General features: G+C 42.9%; 2 protein-coding genes across 8 annotated transcripts in view; one reads left to right on the forward strand and one right to left on the reverse strand.

The window, feature by feature from the left end:
- The window catches only part of ESR2 (estrogen receptor 2), a 46,475-nt gene extending 38,497 nt beyond the window's left edge, over positions 1 to 7,978 (forward strand). For 2 of the 3 annotated variants that reach the window (XM_021403877.1, XM_021403876.1), the window contains exons 7-9: positions 2,040 to 2,173; positions 3,776 to 3,950; positions 5,932 to 7,978. In XM_021403877.1, coding sequence (XP_021259552.1) covers positions 2,040 to 2,173; positions 3,776 to 3,950; positions 5,932 to 6,091 — 469 coding nt within the window. In that variant the 3' untranslated portion in view covers positions 6,092 to 7,978. Of the gene's footprint in view, positions 1 to 2,039; positions 2,174 to 2,640; positions 2,725 to 3,775; positions 3,951 to 5,931 lie in introns of those variants that run through there. The other variant, XR_002440916.1, reaches the window with a different exon arrangement.
- The window catches only part of SYNE2 (spectrin repeat containing nuclear envelope protein 2), a 158,690-nt gene continuing 146,187 nt past the window's right edge, over positions 12,130 to 24,632 (reverse strand). For 3 of the 5 annotated variants that reach the window (XM_021403871.1, XM_021403873.1, XM_021403870.1), the window contains 12 exons: positions 23,555 to 23,749; positions 22,423 to 22,705; positions 21,995 to 22,063; positions 21,059 to 21,195; positions 20,002 to 20,131; positions 18,642 to 18,853; positions 16,056 to 16,256; positions 15,571 to 15,699; positions 15,145 to 15,336; positions 14,422 to 14,511; positions 14,138 to 14,184; positions 12,130 to 13,419 (listed from right to left, as the gene is read on the reverse strand). In XM_021403871.1, the coding sequence (XP_021259546.1) occupies positions 13,194 to 13,419; positions 14,138 to 14,184; positions 14,422 to 14,511; positions 15,145 to 15,336; positions 15,571 to 15,699; positions 16,056 to 16,256; positions 18,642 to 18,853; positions 20,002 to 20,131; positions 21,059 to 21,195; positions 21,995 to 22,063; positions 22,423 to 22,705; positions 23,555 to 23,749 (1,911 nt within the window). In that variant the 3' untranslated portion in view covers positions 12,130 to 13,193. Of the gene's footprint in view, positions 13,420 to 13,471; positions 13,671 to 14,137; positions 14,185 to 14,421; positions 14,512 to 15,144; positions 15,337 to 15,570; positions 15,700 to 16,055; positions 16,257 to 18,641; positions 18,854 to 20,001; positions 20,132 to 21,058; positions 21,196 to 21,994; positions 22,064 to 22,422; positions 22,706 to 23,554; positions 23,750 to 24,632 lie in introns of those variants that run through there. The other 2 variants (XM_021403874.1, XM_021403872.1) reach the window with 2 other exon arrangements.

Below are 24,632 nucleotides of genomic sequence, written 5' to 3' on the forward strand. Positions count from 1 at the left end.
GCTGAGTGCAAATAGTGCTGTTGAACTTGAGAGTTCCTGGATTCCTCTACCACATAACAGTGTTGAGTTTCTCTGTGTTTTTCACTATTTTTGTTCGTTTTGATCCTTTTGGTCTGGGGCTCCAGATGCTAAAACTGCAGACGTCAACACGGTGTGTTACATTATCAAACAGCTTCTGCCAGCCAATAGATTTTCTCCCCAACCCTTAAAAAAGTAAAGAAGAAAATAAGCAGACAAAGTTTCAGACCCTATTTTAATTATTTAAAGGAGTTTATCTCAGATTTTTTTTCCTGTACTTAGTGCAGACTTCATAGCTACAATAATGAGCTTTGCAGCACTAGCCAAAAGGGATTTAAAAAAGTCACTTGCTCTTTAATACTGAAAATTTTCTTCAAGCTTAAGTAGAGTGTTTGCAAGTTTAAAACTTATTTATCTGTAGCTATGTACCAGCAGGGAAGAATATGGATTAGTAAGGATGTTTTTCTACAGCCTGTTAGAATGATTTGATTTAGGCTTCACTTTGGTAAAAAGTCAGAGAGATAATCTGCTCTCTTGGCAAGGAGTAAAATCTCTCTTAACCTTTTCAACCTGGGGAAATTCATATCTGCACCAATTTGAGCTCGAGCTAAATAATCGTCATCATCATAGATTCAGAAAGCAAAATGGGTTAGTAGGAGAAATAAATTTGAATTACAGAAGATTTGAAGTAAATTGTGGTTTTCTCATAAAATTCAGTGCAAGGACACACTGGGTTGTTCAATGCAATGATAAGAAATTGCTGAAAATGTGTGATACATTCAGTTCCTTGGGAGCTAATATGAGCCGAATAGACTTGGCTTCGTCTCTACAAGACTTAATGGAGTGAGAGCTAGCAAGCATCTGGGCATCCTGTATTATTTTTATATGAACTTTAGCTACATTACCCACACAGTGTTTGTAGACGTACTTCTCTGACGCTCTTGCCTTTGTCTTGATGCTGGCAGCTGCCTGTCCTCCTGGAAAGTTTGAATTTCTCCTTTGCCAAGAGGCAAGTGAGAAGCCAGGCAGTAATGAGGCAGCTGCTTTTCTGCAGGCAGTACCTTCAACTCCTGGGTAGTGTTACCTGCCTCAGCCTGAGCACTCAGCACCTCCCTTTGGGAGCCAGGAGTGCTTCTGCACCACTGACCTTAGGTGTGTCTCATGTTAACCACACTGCAGACAGAACTCATGGCTTACAGGTGGTGTAAGAGGCATCCCTTTGAATTCAGCGTCATAGAGCTTAACTGCTTTTTAATTCCAGTACCTTTAACAAAAAATCTGAAGCAATAACTTACGTGGTTTAAAATTACTTCTGTTTCATTTTAAGCCCATTGGAATGGCTGAAGATGTATGTATTTTTTCAGGTCATGCTCAGTGTGTTCTGGAAACAGTACTGTTTCTAATATCCGAAATGGAGAAGGTTACAATCAGCATTCACTTGCAACCATTAACAAACAAACAAAACCAGCCAGACAAAATCCAAAGCTATTCAAACGTGAACACCTTCAACAAGCAAAAGGTTGTTCGGAGGGTTGTAGGAGTCACCTTATTGCTCCAAGAAACTTATTTTAGGAGAGCTTTCTTATTTATTAATTCCTTAGATGTCTGTCAGATACAAACAGGGATGTCATAGGTTGTGGCATGAATTCCTTGTGAAACAAATCTGGAAAATGATTCAAGGTGGTGCTGTGCTCTGCCCCGTACTACGTAGTTTAAAGCCGATTATCACAAATTATACTGGTTGTGAGGTTAAAGCCTCTTTTCAGAAATACGGTCATACTTACCTGTGGTCAACCCTGTAAGCACTTTAAACACTTTACAGAGAAAATTAGTTTCTTAGAGGTGCTGACCTTTTGTGCCATTGTAATTTTCCATTTAGATTTTCTGATAGAACTTTTTGAATGCTCCCACAGACGAGATGGATAGGCTTCTTGCAGCATTCTTTGTGCTATGGCTTTTATCTGGCTGAGTCAGAGTTCCTTAATTCTACTTTTTTGGTAACATTTTAAATGTTTCCATAGGGACGAGGGGAAATGCGTAGAGGGAATTTTGGAAATCTTTGATATGCTCCTGGCCATGACCTCGAGGTTCCGAGAGCTGAAACTGCAGCACAAGGAGTATCTGTGTGTCAAGGCAATGATCCTCCTCAATTCCAGTGAGTACACAATTGCCTGTGACACTCACCAAATTATACTTATTTCGACTGTGGCTGGGAAATTAGTGTCTAAAAATGACAGAAATATCAAATGAGATAAAGCATAATTCAAAGGGAACACTAGAAAGGGACTTCTAGCCATAAGGGTTTTAGCTCAAGAAACTTCTAAGTCATATTGTTTGCTGGATTTCGGGTCTCTATCCTGCTCTAAAGAGCTGCGTGAACAACCCCAAATCTGAAAACCTGCTCACAAGGTGGGGTTCGTGACCCAGGTGGTGGGTTTGTCCATTTCAAGTCTTGATCCCCAGTGGTCAATCAGAAGTGTAGTTCAGAGCTCTGTGGATCCTGGTCATGGGTGATGCTGTTTCACACCTATACAAGTCTGTTCTTTGTTCTAGTAAAATTATTTACTCAACTGAGTGACGATGAATTGTGCTGATATATTTCTATTTAATGATAATTAATAGGTAGGAATGATTGAAGGAACTCAGCAGTTCTGCAAGATGAATGTGAGGACAGAAAGTTTGCTTTGCAGCCTTCTACAGACTGTGGTAAAATCCTTCTATTCCCAGAACATTTTGTAAGGTCAAAAGAAAAACAACAACAAAAAAAAAAACAACAACCCCAAACCATCTGTATATAGAATGATGATACTATTTACATCTACTGTTTTCAGCATGAAGCTGCTGCGTAACTCTCAGCAAGGCTTCTGAAGGGGAATAGTCCAGCTGTTTCCAGACTTGTTTGTAAGAACAGATTCCATTATTTCAACTGACAACAAAACTCTTCCATTTATTTTTATTTTAATTTTTCTTCAGCCAAAGGGGGGAAAAAATCACATTAGCCATGGCTTTTTTAAAAGCTTCGCCTCTCAAAAAGAGCCTCTCTTCTTCTCTCAAGGCTCTCCTTCCTTAGCAAGGTTAATCTGTTACTTCTGGTTTTCAAGGTATTCTGGAGCTTTGTCCATCTGTAAGCATCTTTGGGATTCTCTATGTAGAATACTAGTGAGTGTTTCCAGTCTTTCCTAGTGGCAATTTCTTCTCTTCCCCCTCCCCACTCCCCTTTCTTCTGCTTTTGCTGACTTCTGAGGTGTCTCACAGTAGGCAGGTGCTGTCTTGTGGCACCATGCTGAGCTGCTGGGAGCCTACAGCAGTCAGTAAGAACATTCGCTCTCCTTCCTCCCTTGGATATACTTGGAGAAGAAAGGTTTTTTTTCAGCACGATAGAAACTAAACCGCACGGTGCAATGCGATTCAAAGGAAAAAAGCCTGGAGAATAGAGAGCACGTCTGCTTCCCCACAGACTGAGAGCTCAAGGCTCAGCCTGACTGCAGAGTCTGTGTTCAAGGTGTTGTCTTGGGAGGATTTGGGAGAGTTATTCACTATGCAGATGATGTAGAAATCCAATTTGGATGAAGAACTATAAGTTGAAGCTTGGTGTGGACAATACAAATGTGGAGCACTGTTCGTATTGTGTTGGGATGTGTGAATGTGTGTCAGGAATGATAACTTTTATTATCCTGTGAATTATTACTTCGGAAGAAGATCCACAGTCATAGACTTTGGTGCCTCACAAGCAGGATTTCCTTGTCTTCTCTGGTAGGCATGTTTCCCTTGTCAGCAGAAGAACCCGAAAGCAACAGGAAACTGCACCACCTGCTTAATGTGGTCACAGATGCTCTGGTGTGGGTTATTGCGAAGAGCGGGATCCCGTCCCAGCAGCAGACGACTCGCCTGGCCAACCTGCTGATGCTGCTCTCCCACGTCAGACACGCAAGGTACATCTTACAGAGCATGTGGGATGTGCCAGCTGTTAGTGTTTGCTTCTTGCAGTGACGGAGTCGGTCTTGAACTCCAGAGTGCTCCCGAGGGACCCTGGTACTGCTCTTCATCTCTCTTCTTGTAAGGCTATCCTTCCTAGCGTGGCTAAACAGGCAATGTGATCGAGTGTTGGCTGGCACTCAACATGTCGTGTTAATATTAAAATGCTCTCTTAACTGTATTGTATTAAATCAATATTTAATTGATAAATGCGTACCCTCCTGAAACGTTTAACAACAATAACGCAAGTTCAGCCTTTCGACAAAATAAAAATAAATATTAATAGTGATAATAAAAGAAACACGACACCCAGCAAACAAAACTCTTCTGTCCAAAAGAAAAGTCCCTTTCAAAGCTGATCTGCAGCATGGATTTTGGAGAAACGAGGTGTGGTTTGAATGCTGTGATTGTCCCGGGCCACATATATTGTGTATTCTGGGAGCCACAACCACTTCTTTTGTTCAGAACCATAGCATTTTGCCATGCACTGCAACGATGCCACACGCTGTCTTTCCTCATGGGAAGCAGCTCTTCTGCTCCCTGCCAGCTCCCAGACTGCCTTAGGTTTCTCATCTCTGCTTGCAGTACAGTGGTCTCAAACACAGGGCCCTGCAAACAAATGCTTTAATTTTTGGGTTCTGTCATCTTGAATTATTACCCAGAGACCAGCTATTCACCAAATTCCCTTGGCTGTGGAGTCTGTGTCCAGGGAAATCACTGTGAGAATTCTGGGGTGAAGATGATTCATGCAAAAGAAAGATTTTAACAGCCACTTTTCTAGCTGATGGCAAATTTGACAGCTGGCCCTAAAGAGGGTATCAGCACCACCTGGAGCTGAGCTCAGTTCACAGCTCTGGTGCACTGCTGCGACCTGGGGGGCAGCGCTGTATTGTGACTGCACCACAGGAACTCTTTTTCTGGCGTGGTATGAAATGTTTGCAAAATTTTTATATTTTCCTATTAAAAAGCTTTTATGCTCTGCCTGCCTCCCTGTTGTGGCCTGTCTCCTTTACGGTGTTTAGCACTGCTCAGTCAGCTATGCTCTGTTCTGGAAATGATCGATGCTCTCAGCCTGGCTTGCCCAGTGATGCGGGACTCTCAAGTGCTGAGTGTAGGAGGGTGTCTTTTCTTTCCTATTGGCCGTTATTAGGCTTATAACTCTTGAATTGCAGCACAACTTCATATTTTTGGATGCATTGCCTCCCTCCCAATTCAGTCCAGTAGTTCAGCTGTGTGCTGGCTGGTTGCTGCTATTTCCACTGTGATTAACTTGGTGTTGAGCAAGTGTGCTTGGGTTTCAGCCCCACAACTCTGAGTGTATCTGAGTGCATATATATATATGTACAACTGCTATATTTCAGCACTAGCCATCCCCTATCAATCCAAACAGTGATACAGCTGCAGAGATTTCAAGTCAGCAAGGTATCACTGTACCTTGCTGTATGACCAAAAAAGAGGATTCGTAAAGCCTGTAGCCATCTGCAAGATCTAACACTGGACACACAGAGAGGAAGCAAATTGCTTGAAGTTAGCCACTCTCATATGGTCTTCCTGCTCAGCCAGTTGGGAGAGGTAGGTGGTTGGTAGAGCTATGTGGTGTGAATTCCCCTTTTGTTTACAGCTGCAGCATGTGGGTCTCCCACGTTTATGGCACCAAAGAAGCTTTCTCTTTCATCTCAATAGGATTGATACATCTGAATGGTTTCCTGAAGGTGGTTTGTGTCAGAAAACACAAATTTTGGTTCTCTAGATGGTAAAGCACAGCCTTCGAGTGTTAGGCTGTTGTTCCTGCCACTAGTGGTATGTGACCCCACAGACTGCAGCAGCTACATCTCTGAGCTCCTAATAAAAAAGGAACTCCTGAAGCCATGAGAGTTTTCCTTCTCTGTACTGTCGGACCCATATCGCTGACTTTATTTTCTCTGTTTGCCTTCGCAGTAACAAAGGCATGGAGCATCTGCTGAGCATGAAGTGCAAAAATGTGGTCCCAGTGTATGACTTGCTGCTGGAGATGCTGAACGCGCACACGCTCCGAGGGCAAAGGAAGTCCCCAGTCACACATCCCGAGTTGGAACAAGTTTCACATTTCCAGGTCTGAACAGAACTACGGGGCTGCCCCGTTACGCAGGCTGTCCCCAGCCTCCGTTTGTTCAAAGTTATGGGAGAAAACTAAGCTGCTGTGATGGGACTGCTGGAGTGTGACCTAGTGTGAGTCCTCATCTCTTCTAGATGTACAATGGGATATCTTGGGAAAAGCTTGCGAGACGCACACCTCTGTCTGTTTCTGACATTGTAATAGCTGCACTTTTATAGTGCCTTCTGTGAGACTCTTAAAAGCACCTTATGAAATTAAGCCTCAGAACAGTCCTGCGAGACAGGGAATTATCGCCTCTCCTTTTTTTGAAAGCAACTGAGACAAAGAGATAAAGTGACCGGGTTGAGATGACAGAGGTCTGTGTCAGGGCCAGGGGTCAGGGCTTCGCTCTCTGTGTCCCAGCCCAATCCTGTTAAGCACTGACAAGCTGATCTCCTCTTTCAGTGTGAGGTGGTATGAAATATACAGCAGCAGTGTTTGGGACGGATCTGCTTACCTGTGTGTGCTGGGCACTGGGGAACGCTGCTTTGCAGGTGATGTGCACAGTGCAAAGGAGTTTCCTTTGTTCTTAAATATGCAATGGCTGCACGGGCCCTTGTTTGAAGGCCGTTCTGAATAGCTCCTTGGGCCAGTTCAGAGCGTCTTCAGAAATGTGAAACCAAGCTTACATTCATATTTTGTGAGCCTGTTCTTACTTGTGTACAGCTCTTCAGTGCTTTAAACCAGGACCAAACTGCCCCCTCCTTTCAGTCAGTGCTGACCTTTGAAATGTGTTTCGTCTGTGAGATTAAGATGTTGTTTTATATATTTATTAACGATGTTAAATCTATTATAACGTTTAGGTACAAAAGGTTGCTCTGTGAACATCGTGTGCGTTTGTATATGCTCTGCTAACCGGGGCTTGTGTGATCAGCAGGGAAACGCACTGCATTTCCTCCCCTTCTGACTGCCTGTGGGTCTGGGTCCTGCCCGCCCCAACCTGGGTGTAGGTGCAGGGGATGGGAGGCCGAGCTGGGCCTGCTCGCCTGCTGCCTTCAGGTTTGCTGCTTGCTTGTTCTCCAAGCGCGTGACACCTGAAGCCGTTCCGTATTTTGTACAGGATCCTTCAGAGGTTTGTTTCACAGGCACGATGACTTGTTTGAATGTCACTTGGGATGCAGGCTGAGGCCTCCCTGTGGTGCTGACTTCTGCATGTGTTTCAGATCCACTAAGGAACATAAAAAGGACGAGGTAGCTCATCTGACAACCTCAGCGAAGAGCAGGATGGCACTGTTAGTTCCGATTGCTGCCAATATTGCATTTTGATGTGAGCTCCAATTGCAGTCACTATCAGTGGAGGTGTTTAACTATAATACATGCATGTTCTTGGCCTTGCAGGTGTGGTGACATTAAACTGGGACTACCCCAAATGTCCATTTTGAGCCTCAGTGTTTTGGATGAGGGACTTTGCACCGTTGCCCCTCTGCATGCTTTGAGTATCTTGCATACCCTTGATCCTGGAGTTTTTTGAAGCCCAGGACAGTATTTTTTACAGGAGGGGCATAAAGCATTGTCAGTGAGTTGCACAAATATCTTGTCCTGTTTTTGATCTTGTACTATACCAGATGCTGCTGATGTCTCAATTTTTACCGGCTACCTTTCTATTGTTTTTAAGAAATGTAATATAGCAGTGCGCTTCTAAAATATATAATATTTGCTACAAAAAAAAAAAAAAAAAGGAAAAAATGTAAGTACAGTCTTGAATTCATTGGCTCCTTACTCATTTTGAGGGAGGTTTTGCTGTGAAAAGACGTGCTTGGGTGTGATCACCTCCCGGCCTACCCACATTGTAGCGCTCTTTCTGATTTTCCTTCTCCTGTGTAATTGTTCTGTTTAATACAATTTTTCAAAGAAACGTTCAAGTGATATTTTTTGTTTTGCTATAAAAGCACCGAGTTTACATGCACTCCTGAAGCAAACGTCTTGGAAACTGAGAACGAGTGGGTATCAGTCATAAAATAAATTCCTAAATGCCAGTGCACTCCGTATTGACGCGGAAGGGCGGTGCTGCAGATTTGTGCCACGCTGCGATTCACACGTTCTGTTACTCGCACAGTCTGAAAAGGAAAAGGATGCGATGGAAACAGAATTTGTTTTGTTAAACATCGTTTTATTAAAAGTTACTGACAGTGTTTTAAAATGGGCAAAAGCCAATAGCTGTCACATGTGCGGATTAATGTAACTGTTCACGTGTGGGCAAAGAGGAAGGTGTATGTCTGTAACACGGCACAGCTGATAAGCAAGGTCCCTGTGATAAAGTGAACGAACAAGGGTACGTTTGGCTCCTGTGTAAGATGCTGGGTTAACTGCGGGTCTGTATCCCACAGATCTTCTCACGTACTGCAGCCCAGGTGAGGAGCATGCCCGTGTCCACCCCAGGCCCGAGTAGAGCTGTCGGTGCGTGTCAGCTCCCATACTGGGAGCTTCTCCGTTTCCAGCAGGAAAGAACGGAGCGGTGAGGAGCTGCAGAGACCCATCAGGAGGTGAGAATGTGGCTGCTCTGCAGCATCCCTTCCCTGCTGCACATCAGCATCTACTATGGAGCGGGACTGGGCCACAGGTGGCTGTTCCTACCTGAGATGGTGCTGCAGTTCTGGGAGCTGAGATGAGTGTGATGCATATGATTCATCTCCAGGAATACTACACCTTTTCCAGAGCTCCATGTTCTTGCAAATTATGTTTGGTGCTGTCAGAGGGGAAAAGATGAGCGGGGAAATCCTCCCCTGAGACAGCGCCTGATAGACTGGGTGCTCCTATGAAACGTGCAGGAAAGTAAGACAGGTAGCACACGTTGTCTGTGTAAATATGCTTAGTGCCATAATATCTAGGGACCTGCTCGAGCTGGGGGTTGGATGAGATGCTCTCCAGAGGTCCCCTCCAACCCCTACGATTCTGTGATTTTTCAATTAACTCCTTACAAATTGAATGCTAGCTCTACACAGGGAACATTGTGATGAGCAGAGAGCATCCTTCTAAGCGCTGGAAATCTTTGTTTTCCTCTTGGTGGCGTGTTGAGAATCAAAGACATTTGGGCATTTGCTGTGTTTGCATCATTAGAGTGGTTTAAAGAGCTCCTACAAATGCAGTGAGCCCTTGGAAAGTTGCCTCTTTATCCTTTTGAACTCTTACCAGTGGTCAGCTTTATCTAAGGTAAGAATTTTTGTTTTGTTTGGACATCACTGGAAAATGTGTAATTTAGACTCGCAGAAGATGCCAAAATGCATGGGTACAAATAGGCACGAAAGATTCAAGCGACAGCTCAGCCCAAGCACGCCCATACTGCTGATGGCCATGGGTGTGATGGGGTTCTTTAGAGGCACAGCACTGCTCTGCTGTGGGATATTCCTGGCGGCTTTGGATCCCAACTACACAGAAAGCAAGTGTGAGCTTTTTCCGTTGAGCTAGACACAAAGAGCTTCTAAAAGCTGGGCCGGAGCCCGCTTTTGTGTCTCCGAGGTTGTTTTTTCTTGTCTGAGTGACAGAAAATAGCTGTGCTCTGATGAAATAGTGTTCTGTCCTAGGCTGTGCTTTATCCCTCATATATTAAAAATGTGGTTGTTATTATGGAGACTGTTTTGATCTTAGCACTGAGAGCTCATGGCAGAGAAAGACGCAACACTCTCCCTTCCCTGTCCTTCCCCTCCGAGACAAAAAATTGCCCATGGCAAACAAGTTGCTCGTACCTTGAGAGCTGATATTTAAAGCAAGGTATGGATGTACACAGCTTCATTTGAGGTGCCTTAAACTGAGTAAAGTCTGATGTCCTGTCATGGGAATTAATGGTTTTAAGGTTGAATTTTGATCTTCTGGCCAGTTCCCTGGATGGCAGAATAGCTTGTAACAGCTGACCTTGGCTGGTGTAAGCCAGCACAGCCAGGGACAGGAGTCATGGACATGCCTTGGCTGTTACCATTCTTCTAAGAAGAAAGTGTTGGACATTATTATTTATGTCCTGCAAGATTATAACTCGGCAAAGTTAAGGATGCGGTCGTATATTGTGCTGACCCAGTGCCTGAACAAATACTAAGGATAGCTTTGTAAATGGGAGAAAGAAAAGCAAGTGGATTGCTAAAATGTATTACGTACGTTTATTTTTAGTGTTTTACTACTGAACTGAAGTGTGGGGAGTTAAAAGGCGAAGTATGTTTCATAGCCAAGGCTTCGTTTCATTGATGATCTGGATATTTTAGAACTATTTTTCCCTTCTTTGTGCATAGAGGTCACCTACACTAATATGCTGTTGAGTGTCAGTGACTTCTATTTAAGTGCATTAAAAGCAGACTGCCGTGGTATAAAATGCCAGCTTCTGCTGATACTGCCTAAGCAAATATTCCTTTACTCATCACAGTGTTGTGTAGTAAAGCAGTACCGTATCCACAAACAGTTGTTTCTGCACATTTATTTCTATTGTCCATAGAATTTTCTGAGTCCTGCTTCATACACGGTGTTAGTTTCAGTGGCTTATCCTCAATGCGTCTGGAATGGAAATAGTCTTAGGAGTGAAGTTGGTGCCTTTTGAAGTGTTTTATGTATGTAATATGGATGGGAAAAACCAACCAACCAACCTCCTTCCTGTCTCCCAGCTATTCTTCAGTTCTGTGAATTTAAAGTATTTCTCCAGTGATGCGCACATTGCTCAGTTGTAGACTGTTGTGGCTGAATAAACAGGTATCACAAAACCTAAATATATGGGTTTTTGCTCATTTCTTTCTTGTAGCTGATTTCAGCCTGGTTTCTGGAGCCAATGGTGTGCAGTGGTGTGTCTGTGGGTAAGTAAGCGTCTCATCCATCCCCTCACTCACTTCGTATGCTGCAGATGGATTTGTCAGGTACAGGAGTTCTTAGGAAGTTTCACAGCTCCAAGTGACTCCGTAGGTTTCAGGGATGGGCAAATTTACCTGTAAGGGTGCCAACTTGTAATAGTTCTGAAAGCAGGCAGTGGAGGACTGTTTGTTCATTGACTATTACTGGGAGTTGGGCTAGATACCTCTAAGGGCCCCTTCCAACTCAATCGATTCTATGATTTTGGAAGGAGGGGAGGTACAGCTGAAATCAGATGGATGTCTCATCTCCCAAAGAAAGATGGCTTCAACTCAAAACCAGTAGGAGGCCAGTTTCACTCCTTCGTACAAGGCCCATGCACAACGGCGCACATGTGCACTTGCTTTCCCTATTGCTCCTGCCCTCTTTTTTCCCTCTTCACTGAACGCTAACAACTCAATCCTGAGTGCCTGAGTGAGAGGATGACAGTAGGTAATGGGTGGATATATATAAGGACTTGTTTGAAGCAGATGTTACACTCAGCCTACAGTATGGTGGTTATAATGAACTGGAAGTAAAACCACTTAAAATAGGGTTGGGGGAAAACATTTAGTTTCCCAGAATTTCTTTTTTGCTACGTTTAGAGATAATTTTATAAAAGCTCCTCGCATTATACATTACATCAGCTCAACAATTTGATATAACTGTATATAATAAGGAAATTGCAGGCTATGAAATTTTCCTTCGACCTCTTAGCATTGTTCCAATTTTTTCCCCTCCTTAGGTTGCTTAGTGGCAGCAGAACTGAATATCATGTCAGCAGCTGACTATTAGTTCTCGGCAGAAAGGTTTGCATGGGCATTTGTGACAACCTGGCAATGAAATAATGGCTAGAGTTGGCTGACGTCTGCAGGGACAGAAACTTAAATGAGCTCCATCTGAAAGTAATTGCTTTGAAAATACGAAATAATGATAGCAGAGGGAGTGGAGGAGGGAGAGGTGGCCGGGAAGAGTCCATTCTCTTCCTCTTGGTACTATGCTACTGGGAGAGCCACAGCTGTGAAACTGGGGTAGATTCCAGTTTGGATTTTTTCCTCTCTTGCCCTGACAAGCAAGAGAGTGGTAATGCAGCTTTAGCCACGGTTGCATTAGCATGCAAATACATGGACTTATCCGAGTGTAGAAGGGTCAGCACTGCTGGAACACACCGCTGGTTGCCCCCGCGCCACACACACAGCTAGTCCCTGCAGACAGTGGCAGAATTTTAATGAGTACTCAAACTGTACAACTGAGAAGCAATGGTGATGCTGACTGTACACAACGTTTCTCAAGCCATTGCCTACACTGCAAATTTCATAATTAAGGTGGAGAATCTTACAGCGAGTTTATATAAAAAAAAAAAAAATGCACAATTCTCTCCCAAGATCCTGTACACTATTCAGCAGGTTAAAAACTGAAAAAAAATCTTTCATTAAAAAAGTCATTACATTATTTGCATACATCAGGGATAGTCTACATAATCGTGTTCATCTAGAAAATCTGTGCATTTATAAACCATTTCCATGCACTGTAACAATTCTGTATTTCAAGAGTGGTACAAAAAGACAACACAGCAGCCCTAACCCCTAGAAAACTACATGTAAAACAAAACAAACGTGCATCCTTTTATTGAATGTGTGAGATGGATAAAACACCGTCACAAAGATTCTGAAAGATGCAGACTTCTGTTTCCACCAAGTGACTACAGTACCAAAAGATACAGTAATGTGAAGTGTGCGTGGTAATCATGTTAGGCAAAGTGCCTCTTCAGCTGCTTGTTCATCACGCCAACCCGAGACCGACTGCTGTGTTTGAGATTACCGTGAAGTAGTTTCTGCATCTAATAACTCAGGATTTGATCACCTTGCAAGCTTAAGTGCACTGCAGCTACAAAATAGTGTTCTATTGCATCAAAGTACAAAGTGTGTTGCTTAGAGTTTAAAAATCTATAGAAAAAGTTCATTTTTTCCGTACAAAAAATGCTGAAACTTTCTCAAGATATACACTTTGAGATGTATGTGAAATTTAACACATTCCCATCCACCGGAGAATGCTAAAACGTGAGGCTTTATTCAGCTGCAGCACAGGCTTGGGCAGCGGTGTGCAGGGCAGGAGGGTGCTGTAGTGGCCTGTTGAGGGAACTAACACAGCAGACAAGTTTCTGTATTTAACTACGTGCTATCACCGTTTCATTGACGCCAGCAGCATAAAAATAAGCACCGCAAAGAGTGTGTTTTGGTATAACTGAAGATCCCCGGGCTTCTTTCTAAGTCGGTGGAGGCCCATTGGTGTAACGCAGCATAGGATAGAAAGAACGGGCGAAGTTGTTTGCCTGGGTGCAGCTGTAGTCTTCCTCAGAAGATGGAATCATGCACGCCAGAAGCAGAAGCAGTAGGAAGAACAACTGTAGGGGTAAGGCTGCTCGTAACACACGGTAAAAGAAGGAGGGGGACTGAGGGACCACGTGAGGCGGTTGTGAGTGGCTTTCAGCTCTGAAAAGAAGACGCACACACAGACACACACACAAAAAACAGCACTTCAGAGTTTGAATTAAAGAGTTATTTTAACTGCCCCTCCGGGGTTCATGCCCTGCATCTTCCAAGGTACAGGGCTGCATATCTATAGTACGGATCTGCGCTGCACAAGAATGCTTTAACTGTAACTTCAAAGCATGCAAGACTGCTCCGGAGGAAGACAGCTGCTAGATTAGGTTTATATGTCTTCTTTATATTCCTTTACACTTCTGGAAAAGAAATGTGTATTTAAAATAGCTCAGATCAGTGGGTTTTAAACGTATTTTTGGGGTTGCAAACTGATGTTTTCCCAGCAGTCAAACAAGCCACTCACTCTAAGTACTTGGAAATGGACCATGGAAAGCCACTGCTCCAGCCTGAGAAGGTGACATTTTGCCTTCGTGTCACCACGATCAGTCCTTTTAAAAGACCCTAACCTATTGGAGGTGGCATTTTTTCCTTCATGCTCTGTTTTCACTAAGTGCCTCTAAGGTGCAAGTTGCTTTGTACAAGTACGTCGGTGACTTAAAACACAAATATTCCCCAATTTGGCTCAAAAATATCTTCAAGAGGGAAGACAAGCTCAGGTTGCACAGCAGTGCAGAAGCTGAGAAGCTCTATCTGTATGTTTGCTTACTTAAGAGAAACAGCTCCCTTACCACTAGGGTTAATACAAATTAATTAAATTATTTAATACCTTGTGTTGCTGTTTTTTCTGCCATCTGAAGTTCTCCTTGTTGTGATCTGTTGAGAGAAATAGTATCTATTATCCACGATTCAGAAACTATAGCAAAGAATTTCTCTTTTTTAAAAGAAGGCAGTTGAAGGCTTTCAAGTCCTGCTGTAAGTTCTGTAATAAGGTATATGCATCTAAAAGGTAAAATGATTTCATCTGACGAAGTTTCAAGCTAATCACACCAAAATAAGCTATATAATAATAGAAAAATAGTTAAAATAGATAAAAAAATAAATAATACTAGCCTTCTTCACAGGAGGGCTGGATTTCACTGCAACTGGATGATAGGCTTCTGAGTCCAAGTCATCTGGAACTGGCAGGAATACCCTGGTATCCTAAAAGGTAACCACATGTCCTTCTTTAAAATGCATGATCATCAAAACTCAAAACAGAGTTCAGAATCACCTTCCATTGTTTCTCTACAGGTGCACAGCTTCTGTAGCCGTGCATAACCAGCAGTAAAGAGATGCTCTGGTTCTCTAGCATAGCAAAACACTTTTTTACACAACCAGAAGGAACTACAAATGAGCAAGCATGTGCAGGTATTAACTCGAAAACATCTCTATCTGATAGTTCTCACTGATAAGCAGTATACTTCTGCGGACTACTGAACTTCTGTGTGTTCATTACACACTCCTAGCCTGATACTTGGTATAGAAGGGACCTCAGGAAGTTTATCGAGTTGAATTTCTTGCTCACAGCAGGGTCAGCCATGAGATCAGACCAGGTTACTAAAGGCTTTCTCCTGTTTGCTTTGAAACCTGTCAAGGATGGAGACTGCACAACCTCACAGGGCATCTATTTCAGTAACTGACTAGCCTCATGGTGCTAAACTTTTTCCTCAAATTGAGACTGCTCTTAGCTTCTGACGGTAGAATGACTGAAAATTGTTTATAAAAGACTGAATTGAAACTAACACTATTATTTGTAAGTAAAAGACTCCTGAACAAGGATTTAAACCGACTCACCAGATTTCCTTGTACTGTTTTCAAGTCATGTGAAACTTGCTCAATAAGCTGTTTCAGTTTCCTTCCAATTACATGGACCTTCTCATCAGCTTCAATGTAATCTTCACCATTAGATTTAAGCAGCAGGTAAGCAGAGAGTTCTTGAAGAAGGTTTACTTCAAGCTGCTGTTCCAGTAGCTCTTTCTCCAGTTGCTTAGAACAAACAAACAAAAAACAGTGCAACAAGCTGTTACTTTCAACTTGGTCGATGTTCCCATAAGCAAATGAGCTTTAGAAAGCTTTAAAGAACAACTCAACCTGCCTGTCCAACCACAGTACATGGGAATTGCTGTTACAGCTACACATGAAATGAACATATGGCTATTCCTTTTGTGGTGAGAGCTATAGACTTACTGGAAGAAGTGAGGTGCTATAGACTCTACTTACCATCAACTCCTTCTGGCTTTCCAGTATTGTATGGGGGTCAGCATTTGGATCTGTGATTTGTGCTTCATTCCTTCGGCCTTCAGCACTTGCTAACCACAGGATTAGTTTTTGGCTTTGATCATGGAATTCCTAGAGGAAGAAGTGAAGGTTTGCATAGAAGAGAAAAAAAATATTTTTGCAGCGTTTTCAAAACACCCAACAAGACCCAGCCCAGATGAGAAAAAGCTGACAATTAATTAATAATTAGGGAGGCTTTGGTTAAACTAGTCCACCCACAGAATAAAAAAGTATTATCCAGTTCGAAGATATTTTCGACAAACCCTTTAAACCCAACAAAGTCAAGTTTATCATGAAAAGAAATAGGCGTTCCAGATTGTGAGCCACCATTCTGCAAACATGTAGGAGTTGCCCCTTTCTTCTCTCCCCTTATCTACCCACAGGAACATCCTCCAGAAGACTTTCCCGTATAAGCTGCATGTATGTACCTGGCAATGCAGCAGGGCTTGCCGTAAACCTTTCCTCCAGTTGTCCAGTGTGTGAGTGGCTTTCTCCCAACGCAAGTTCATCTTCCGAAGCCTGTTCTGTAGCTCTTTGAACTCTGTGCTATCCGCTTTCTGGAATTCTTTGCTGCTCAGGTTAACTGAAAGCACCACTGCCTTGTAGTTATCAAATGCTTTAAGCGTGTCCTGGTAGGAAAAGAGGATTAGGAGCTTCTAAGAATGATGAAAAACCTGTTCTTTATTTGCCATAAGATACCCCCCCCCCCAAAAAAAAAAGACACGTACTGGGGAAAGCTGTTTAACACGTTCAGTAACAGTGTCTGAAAAGGTACCAGCTTCGAAGTGGGTGCTCTTTTTTATTTTCTTCACTTCGAAGAAAACAAAGGTGCTTGGGCCTGTTCCGTCAGTCACCAGCATTATGGCCGAATCCCCTTCTGCCCCTCCTTCCTCAATGCTTAGCATTTCTGTCTCTTTTCTTGACATTTGTACAAATGTTCTCATAGGTCATCGCATGATATTTCTTCTTGATTTATAGAGGTTTAGCCCACCTCGGAATCCTTAAAATAATGCTGAAAGGGACAGCTGGAGGTTTTCAGTCCATCCTCCTGTTCAAAGTAGGGGCAACATCAAACTCAGAGCATGCTGCTCAGGGCCTCAGCCAGTCAAATTCTGAGTATCTAACAGGATGGAGAATTTGAATGTGGGCCCTTGGTCCCACATCAGGCCACCCCTGTTCTGAGTTCTCTCTTTTCTCTAGGCAGAGTTTTGTCAGCCCCTTTCTGACTTGTCAGGGTCTCACTGAATGGCCACCCTACCTGCCTTCCTCCTCTCCCTTAAAACCATAGGGGGAAATAAAGGTAGTTATATGATACAACCATGACTTGGACCCTCAAAAAGTGAGATCTATGTTAACATAATGTGGAATTTCCAAGACATTGTTTGGCATTCTTTGAAAAAAAAAAAAAAAGTTTACAGTTTGCATCAAGGATAATCGGTCTTTTTCAAGTTGTGGGCTCTCGCAGTATAAAAGTAAGAGCTGCAGGATGAGTGCTGCACTCGACACTGAGATTCTGTTACAAAGGCTAGTAAGAAAAGTAATCTGTATATTCTCAAGATCTGCAGCCCACTTGCTGAAAACCACAGGTCAACCACATTCTGCCCAACGAAGAATCCTGTATCTCTCCAAGCAGCAATATCAGACAATACAAATGGCCCAACATAGAAATCTAAATACCAGTAAGCCCGTCTGCAGCCAGACTGGCGTTATCCTTATCCAGGGCAATTGGGATGCCCTGATACCTCATAAACTTCACAGTCTTGCACATGCATGCTGGCTCTTCTAGGGACTCACAGAAACACAAGCTGTCTACAGTGGGGATTTACAGCCATCTGGACTCCTCTTTAGCAAATGCACAGGAGAAAAGCAGAAGCGAAACTGTGCTCTTCAAAGAGGACAGGCACCCAGCTCCAGCCTGAGGCACCTGCTGCCACGTGCAAGGCATCACTGGAGCCTTTCCTAGCGCTTGGTGCCTGAGCCAGGCTGGCACAGAGAAGCAGAGTTCAACCTGAGGCATTTTGTTACCCAACTCAGCACTCAGATGTAGCCCGGCACCCTGCCGGTTCAACTTGCAGACATAATTTAGTCCTACTTAATTTATGGAAGCTGGGAGTCACAGCAGGCAACACAACATGACTTCATAGCCTGACAAACTTTTACAGTAATGTGTCTCTAACTAACTGCTCTATTAATTACTCAGTTGAAAATTAGCGGAGACTGACTAATGAGCTTACTTTGTTTCTTGGTTTTAACTTATACATACTATTCACATGAGAAATCTACACTTGCTGACTGAAAAATACAACCACATGTTTTGAAATTTTGTATCTTTCAACTACCCAGTTCTTGGTAAGACAAAAGTGCTATTTAAGAGCTAAGATTTTCTGCAAATACCGTGCTGCTAAAAAACAGAGCTTTAGGGCAGATCTTGCACGGTCACCCTGCTGGAGCTACAAAGAAAAAAAACAAGCCAAAAACACGAGCTAAGTCTACCGGCTGCAAAGTCTTGGCAGATTTTTTTTTTTTTAATTTAATTATTTTATAATCCCTTTCTGGTTTGCATAGAGGGGACTGGCACAGAACAGGGAGCAGTGCCAGTACCACCCTTCAGAACACCCAGCCTCTCCAGGACAAGGCCAGACCCTTGGCAGCTGGAGAGTCTAAACCTTCATTTTTTAAGCTTTTCTCTGTATTTTTTTTTTCTAACACAAAAAGGCTTAAAGAGAAGTATGGGGTCGCATGTTTTTGTTTAGAGAGAATAAATTATCTTGGTAAGAAAACAGAAAGGGAGAAGTTTTTATTTAAGCCTGGCTGCCTGCAAATCTCTACAGATGAATGTGGCACCTTGCTTAACTAGCCTCTTCAGTCCTCCTAGCCAACACAGCCTAGCTCCTCTGTGCCATACACACACAGTTATTAGCACCAGTGCTGCTGACAGACCCTAGGAGTGCAAAAGGTAACAATAAAGAGCATCAGCATCATGAAATCCCACTTCTCAGCATGCCATAACTTACTTTCAATTTCTTGACCCTTTGTTCCATTGCCTGCATGCTGGTTGGAGGTTTTGCTTTTTGCAGCTCTTCCAGCTCCTCCTCAGTTTTATCAAGCCAAGCAGAGACATCGCTGAGATCAGAGTTCACCTGCTGCCACTGCTGCAAGTGCTGCTTTTTCCTAAGTTTTTCTCTGAGGTCTTGAGCTTGGATGAGCTCCCACCTATCAATAGTGCCTACAGGTGACAGAACAACAAATGTTTATGTTTTCACTGAGGTGAACATTCCATAAAACAGATGCAAGGGTTTTCAAAAGTAAATTACTCTCCAATCTACCTAGGGTCAAATAACTGCTGCCCTGTACTATTTCACTTTTTCTTTCTTGAGATAACACAGTCTACACTTTGCATGCTACCGCGCAAGCTATCCCCAGTAATGCTATAGAATTTTTATCACATTTCTTCAAGACTGTTTTAATTCAGCTGGAAGCTTAGGACAAGTATAAGGAGATGGAATTCAATGAACCCCGTTGTGATTTGATAGATATGACAATGGGACAAAGTATGATGCAGCAGTTTGGACTTGGGCTTATGTTTCACCAGTTCGTAGCTAAAGGAGATGGAGATGACACTTGTGCAATCGCTTGTACTATTTCTACAAGCCCTTGTCAGAGGGTGTCCTATTCACCCCACATATGGAACTTAGCCCTGGTCCATTTGTGATACCAGAAGCATAAGTTTAGCAAGCTGCAGCATAAAGCTGCATTCTTCTTTTGATCACTTAATTTGCTTTTACAATTGCAGTACAGATGTGATCTTATTACAGTCTCAAGAACCCAAAACCAGGAATGGGGTCCAGAAAGGTTAAGAAAACCACCTCATTGGCCTATTTTCAATAAAAGACCGCAGCAAAAACAGTGAAGAACAAAGTACACTCCCAGCTTTGACAAAACATTTCTGTAAGTGGGAGCTGTAGCATGTTGTTATACACACTTTCAACAGCTAAGAGAATGAAGTCTGGCAACCTTGTTTTAGACAAAAAACCAGACTTCTTTGATTTGAAATCTGAATAAAAGTCTCTGAGGTACTCAGTATCCACACAAAAGTGAAATTCGTTCCACTCGCTCTAACCAGCCAAGAGACGTGAGTAAGAAAAATCTAAATTCTGGCAGAAAATGTAAAAGCTTTGAATGGAAAACTAAGGTTGAACAATATGAAGTGAGAACACAGCTCAATGATTCTTAGCAAAATACATTCATTTGGAGTATAGCAGTTTAGCTGTATTTTACTCCCAAGGCAAATGTGCTGCCTTTGGCCCATTTCTGCTTTGTATCCCCAAGAGTCACACGGCAAAAACTACAACACACTGCCTGAATGCTCTGTACCTGGCAGCTTCTCTGCAGGTGTGATAGTGACAAGCTCTTGGTCATCCTGTGGTTCTTCATCACTCACATTAGCAGATGTAATGTTCTCCTTGTTGACACTGCTGCTGCTTGCAGAGCTGAGCTGCTTCACCTGGAATGACATTTTAATGGGTGAGCCCAGTGTGTTAACAAATCATCAGAAGTCAAACTTCATTTGTGTTTGGGCTGCTGCTGCGCTCTCGCAAGTCAGATTTAGCACCAGGCTTCTGCTTCTTTGCTAACAGTTTGTGCTGGCACTCTGTGTTTCTCGGGAAACGAACACCATGGTGACACTAATTATTACAAGAAAGACTGGACATGGAACTGGCGCTAGGTGAACCAGACAGCCTACATCTGCTGATGCTCTTTGTTAGATTCTAGTTCTCGGTAATATGATACTAAGGCTCCATGACTGCATTAATGGTGACAAAAGCAGCCACGTAGCAGTACCACCTTGTGCCTGAAACAATGCTGACAATTGGTTCAGATCCACTGAGCCTGGGAGCTGCTGGTGAAGCCGCATCTGGGACTGCTGGAAACCAGCCACCAGCAGACAACAAGGCCTTCCCTCACTGCTGCTCCCACTGTGTCATTTTTTTGATTGCCCTGAAGCAGATTAGATGGTGGGCTGCAAGCTAGAAAAGGACTCTCCAAATCAGTCTGCTTAGTAAAGGGAGATATTTTAAGTAAATACCGAAGGAAGATGTTCACACACCCTCTCTGGGAAGGCAAGCTTTCCTAGAATCATATTATGACCAGAGGATGCTCCTCTGTCATGGTTTTGTGATTTTTTGACTGATTCTGATCAGGATCCTAACACATTTCTCTGAATTGCTTTAGAAAAGCTTCTCTAGTGAGTGCATAGATGGAGACTCTCAATGGAAAGAAAGAACGTCTATGTTTCCACACAGTGAACATCCCCGCCACCAACCAAATCTTTTCCCCGACGCAGGAGGAGGGAAGAAGATGGAGCTGCGCAGCTGTGTAGCTGTACAGACAGTGCAGCATAGGTTCAGTGCCCACAGAGCCTCCAACTCACATAGCCCGGCTTATAGGGGGTACTTGTCTCTGGACCAGACAGCACATCACCAACAATCTCTGCCTGGCTGTACCGGTGTTTCCTGCAGACAGGGCTATCTGGAGAATGCCAGGGATGAGCTTCTGAAACAGTCTTTCCTGAAACAAATAAAACGAAGACCGTATGCCATGAGTGCAAATTCCCACCCCTGTAAGGAAGCTGTTGCTTTGCATTAAGTTAGAAAGCGCTCTAAATAAAATGGCATCGTTATGGCCCAAAAATGACAGTTTTGCACCTTTCCTTGCAAAGCATGCACATTTGCAAAACATCAACAGTGTTTCAAAGGTAATGAGATGACAGCCATGCAGTTATGGGACATTCTGTTCTCTTCCAGAAAATGCTTGAAAACAGAGATGAGTTAAAAATAAATAAATACACAAAAAAGAAAAAGGCTGCACTGCGGTTTTGGAAAGCTTGCATCCCAACGATACTAGCACGTATCTGCAACACATTTCAGTAGAGACGAGTCTAGACAAGTCCTAAACATTTGTTCTGGATTTAACAGACAGGACACGCACGGTTCTGTCACACACGATGCAAAACGCAAAAAAAATACTTTCAGAGTTGGAACTACTTCTCTCAGTAATTACATAATTTAAATTGGAGACAACCAAAAAAGTGATACTACCCAGAGCACACCACCAAGAAAGTACCAAAAGACTTTGGATCGATACGATGAAATGCACGTTAACCACCTTGGCAAAATCTAAATGGCATGTTTTTGACCGCTTTGTAATGTACATGTGAATACTGCAGCGTAAGAACACCATGGCAGGATGAGGCATGGTGTCCACACAAGGCAGGAAGTCAGACATTACGTATGAGAGAGGTTGAGGAATATAGCGTGCAGCACAGGGAGATTGCCATGTTCAGACACATGCATTAGCAGGTGCCTACCAGAAGATGCTTTCAAAGTTTTTGTGGTCATTTTAAGATAAGCCTCAGGATTTTCAGTGATTTCTACATCTGAAAAAAGAATAATGTCATTTTCCTCACTATGCAGTATTTTCCAGCTATTAAAAACAACTGAAACAATAAGGATCAGCAAAGACAATAAAATAAAAAGTTATTGGCAATATTTCCATCAGACATTTTTAAAAAGTAAGGCTTCTGACAACCTTATGTTTCTGACAACATAAAGCTAGGTTTAGACAATACCATTCCCTCCATCAAAACACTTAAGAGATGAGACTGCTTACAAGTATTAACAGTACTTGAAAACCAACCAACAACATGGGAACAAGATCTCGATCCCCCTCCCTTCCCACACACAGACTTCCTGCAACTGTCCATCTCCAAACAAGCAGCCAGCAACTGGTTCTCACCTGACAAAGCACTGTAGTACGTCGCCTCTTCTTCGTCCTCGTGAGACGAAGAGCCCCCCACATCACCTGTGTGATCCCACTCGAGCGGGATGGAGTCAACACTGACAGGGGTCTCACAGCCTGATCGTTCGTGACCTTGAGTAGGTGGCATAAGGTGGCAGAGGGACTGTGGAGAAGAGGGCCCCTCACTGATGGCCTTCTTATGCCAGGGATCATGCTGGATTTCCCTGGAGTCTTCTGGATCCGTTTCATTTTCAGAGGTCTCTTTTTCATCATCTAATCCCTAAAAAGGTAAAATATGGTTGTATATTAACTATTACTAATAACCAATAATTGCCAAAGATCTACACTGCTAACTCAGCTAATGATTAAGTGACACAATAACTCTGGGGACAGTTTTGTGGTGACTTGCAGTAATCCAAGCCATATGTCTAAAGTGAAGCATCATTTCTGCATCCTTCCTCTTTTGCCAAAACAATCCTCACATCAGCAGCTACCACTTCTCTTCCAAGACACTCAACTACTATCATAGCATCTCTCTCTACTTTGCAGAGAGGGGTCTCCAGTTCCAAACGGACTGCACGGGTCAGCAATGAAGTGATGCTCAGGTAGGAATGAAAAGCTACTCTTAGATGTTCATGTTACCTACTCTACTTACCCTTCTAATATATGTTCTTTCTTTCTGAGCCAAAGTAAGCTGGGGATCAACTAAACGTTCCCAGCAGAAAGTAAAGAGCCTGCTGCACCCCCAGTTCATAGTTGCGATAAGAAAGGGGACCGATGGAGCCTCTCGAACAAATCCATAAAGAAATATTATAAGCACCTTATTGAAATTAAACAAAGTGATATGAAAAATATGAAAAAGCTTTTGAAGCCCTCAAATCACTACTATGTCAACATTAACTATGTGAGTTACTTCCGTGCCATCATCCAGATTCTGCAGATGGAAACCCAACAGAAGAGGAATAAGGAGACATGGCAAAACTTTAGCAAACTCGGTGCAGCTGCTGAGGGAGTTCCTGCCCCCCTGTGAGCTCAGTCTACTCGGTCAAGCTGCTGGGGATAAGCACTAAGCATTGCACTTCAAACACCAGAATCTTGCCAAAGTATCAAAACAATTCTTGCTTCTTACGGGATGTCTTGAAGTCAGCCTTTGATGGAAGCGGGCAACTCGCCCAAACACTTCCTGACAGTATCTATGAAGTTCTTCCAATTCATCTTCAATGAGGATAGCATCCAAAGGCTCACTCTTCTGAATCAACTGCTCCCCAAAAACGATTAGCTGATCAATCTTATTGGTGTGCAGTGTTATTTCCTGCTGAAAACCCTATTTGAAACATACAAAAAAATTAGACCACTTCCGTAGCTCCCCTTTGTAGCCTAAAGTTTGTCCTTTTTTTCTTACTACAGTAAAAGGAAAAGCAGCAATCAACATTGCAGGCTAATTTCATTTGTCAAATATGTTTTTACTGAAGAGGTGCAGAGGTTTGTTTTATTAGCAGGATTACAGTTCCAAATGAAGTGGCATTTTCCACTCATGTGTACGTCAATATGACTGCTGCGTCCTGAGCCTGCAGGGGATTGCAGCACAAGAGTTCAGATAATCAGAGTTTATTTTTCCATTGGGTACACAAAATCTTTTTCTCAGTAGCCAAGAAGTTTCACTGATGGGCCTCCGGCCTACAAAACAGCAAATCTGCATCCCAATACAATTAATGGTGCAGCGGAAAAGGGGAAAACCAGCATCTGAGCAGGTAGCAAAGAACCAGTGTGTATTTTAGAATCACTATGCATGGACGTTGTCGTCTTTCTCTTTTAAAGTTCCAGTTACAAGAAATGCAGTCAGAGGAGAGATCGTACTTTATTGCCAATTCAACACAATTTTCTCTAGAAAAGAGTGCCTGAATTTAGGAATGTAGCTTTTACTATTAACCTGCACATGCTCCTTCCCAGACAGACTTTATTGTCACTGACAGTGCAATGCTTGGAGAAAATGGCAGGATAGAACTGAGCTTGAACACTGAATCTGAATTAAAACACTGTACAGTTTACAGTTTAATACTGATTCAGAGAGCGAGTCTTAAAATGCTGGTGTCTTAAAACAAATAGAGCCTTACAAAGATCTGTTGCCTATTGTGAAGCTCCAGAAAAACAGATGATTCTGTCAAGAGAGGGCAGCCTGATAGGATTAGCTTGGTTCTATTAAACAG

This window comes from Numida meleagris, chromosome 6 (genome assembly GCF_002078875.1).
Source record: "Numida meleagris isolate 19003 breed g44 Domestic line chromosome 6, NumMel1.0, whole genome shotgun sequence".
In the NCBI taxonomy this organism is placed as follows: Eukaryota; Metazoa; Chordata; class Aves; order Galliformes; family Numididae; genus Numida; species Numida meleagris.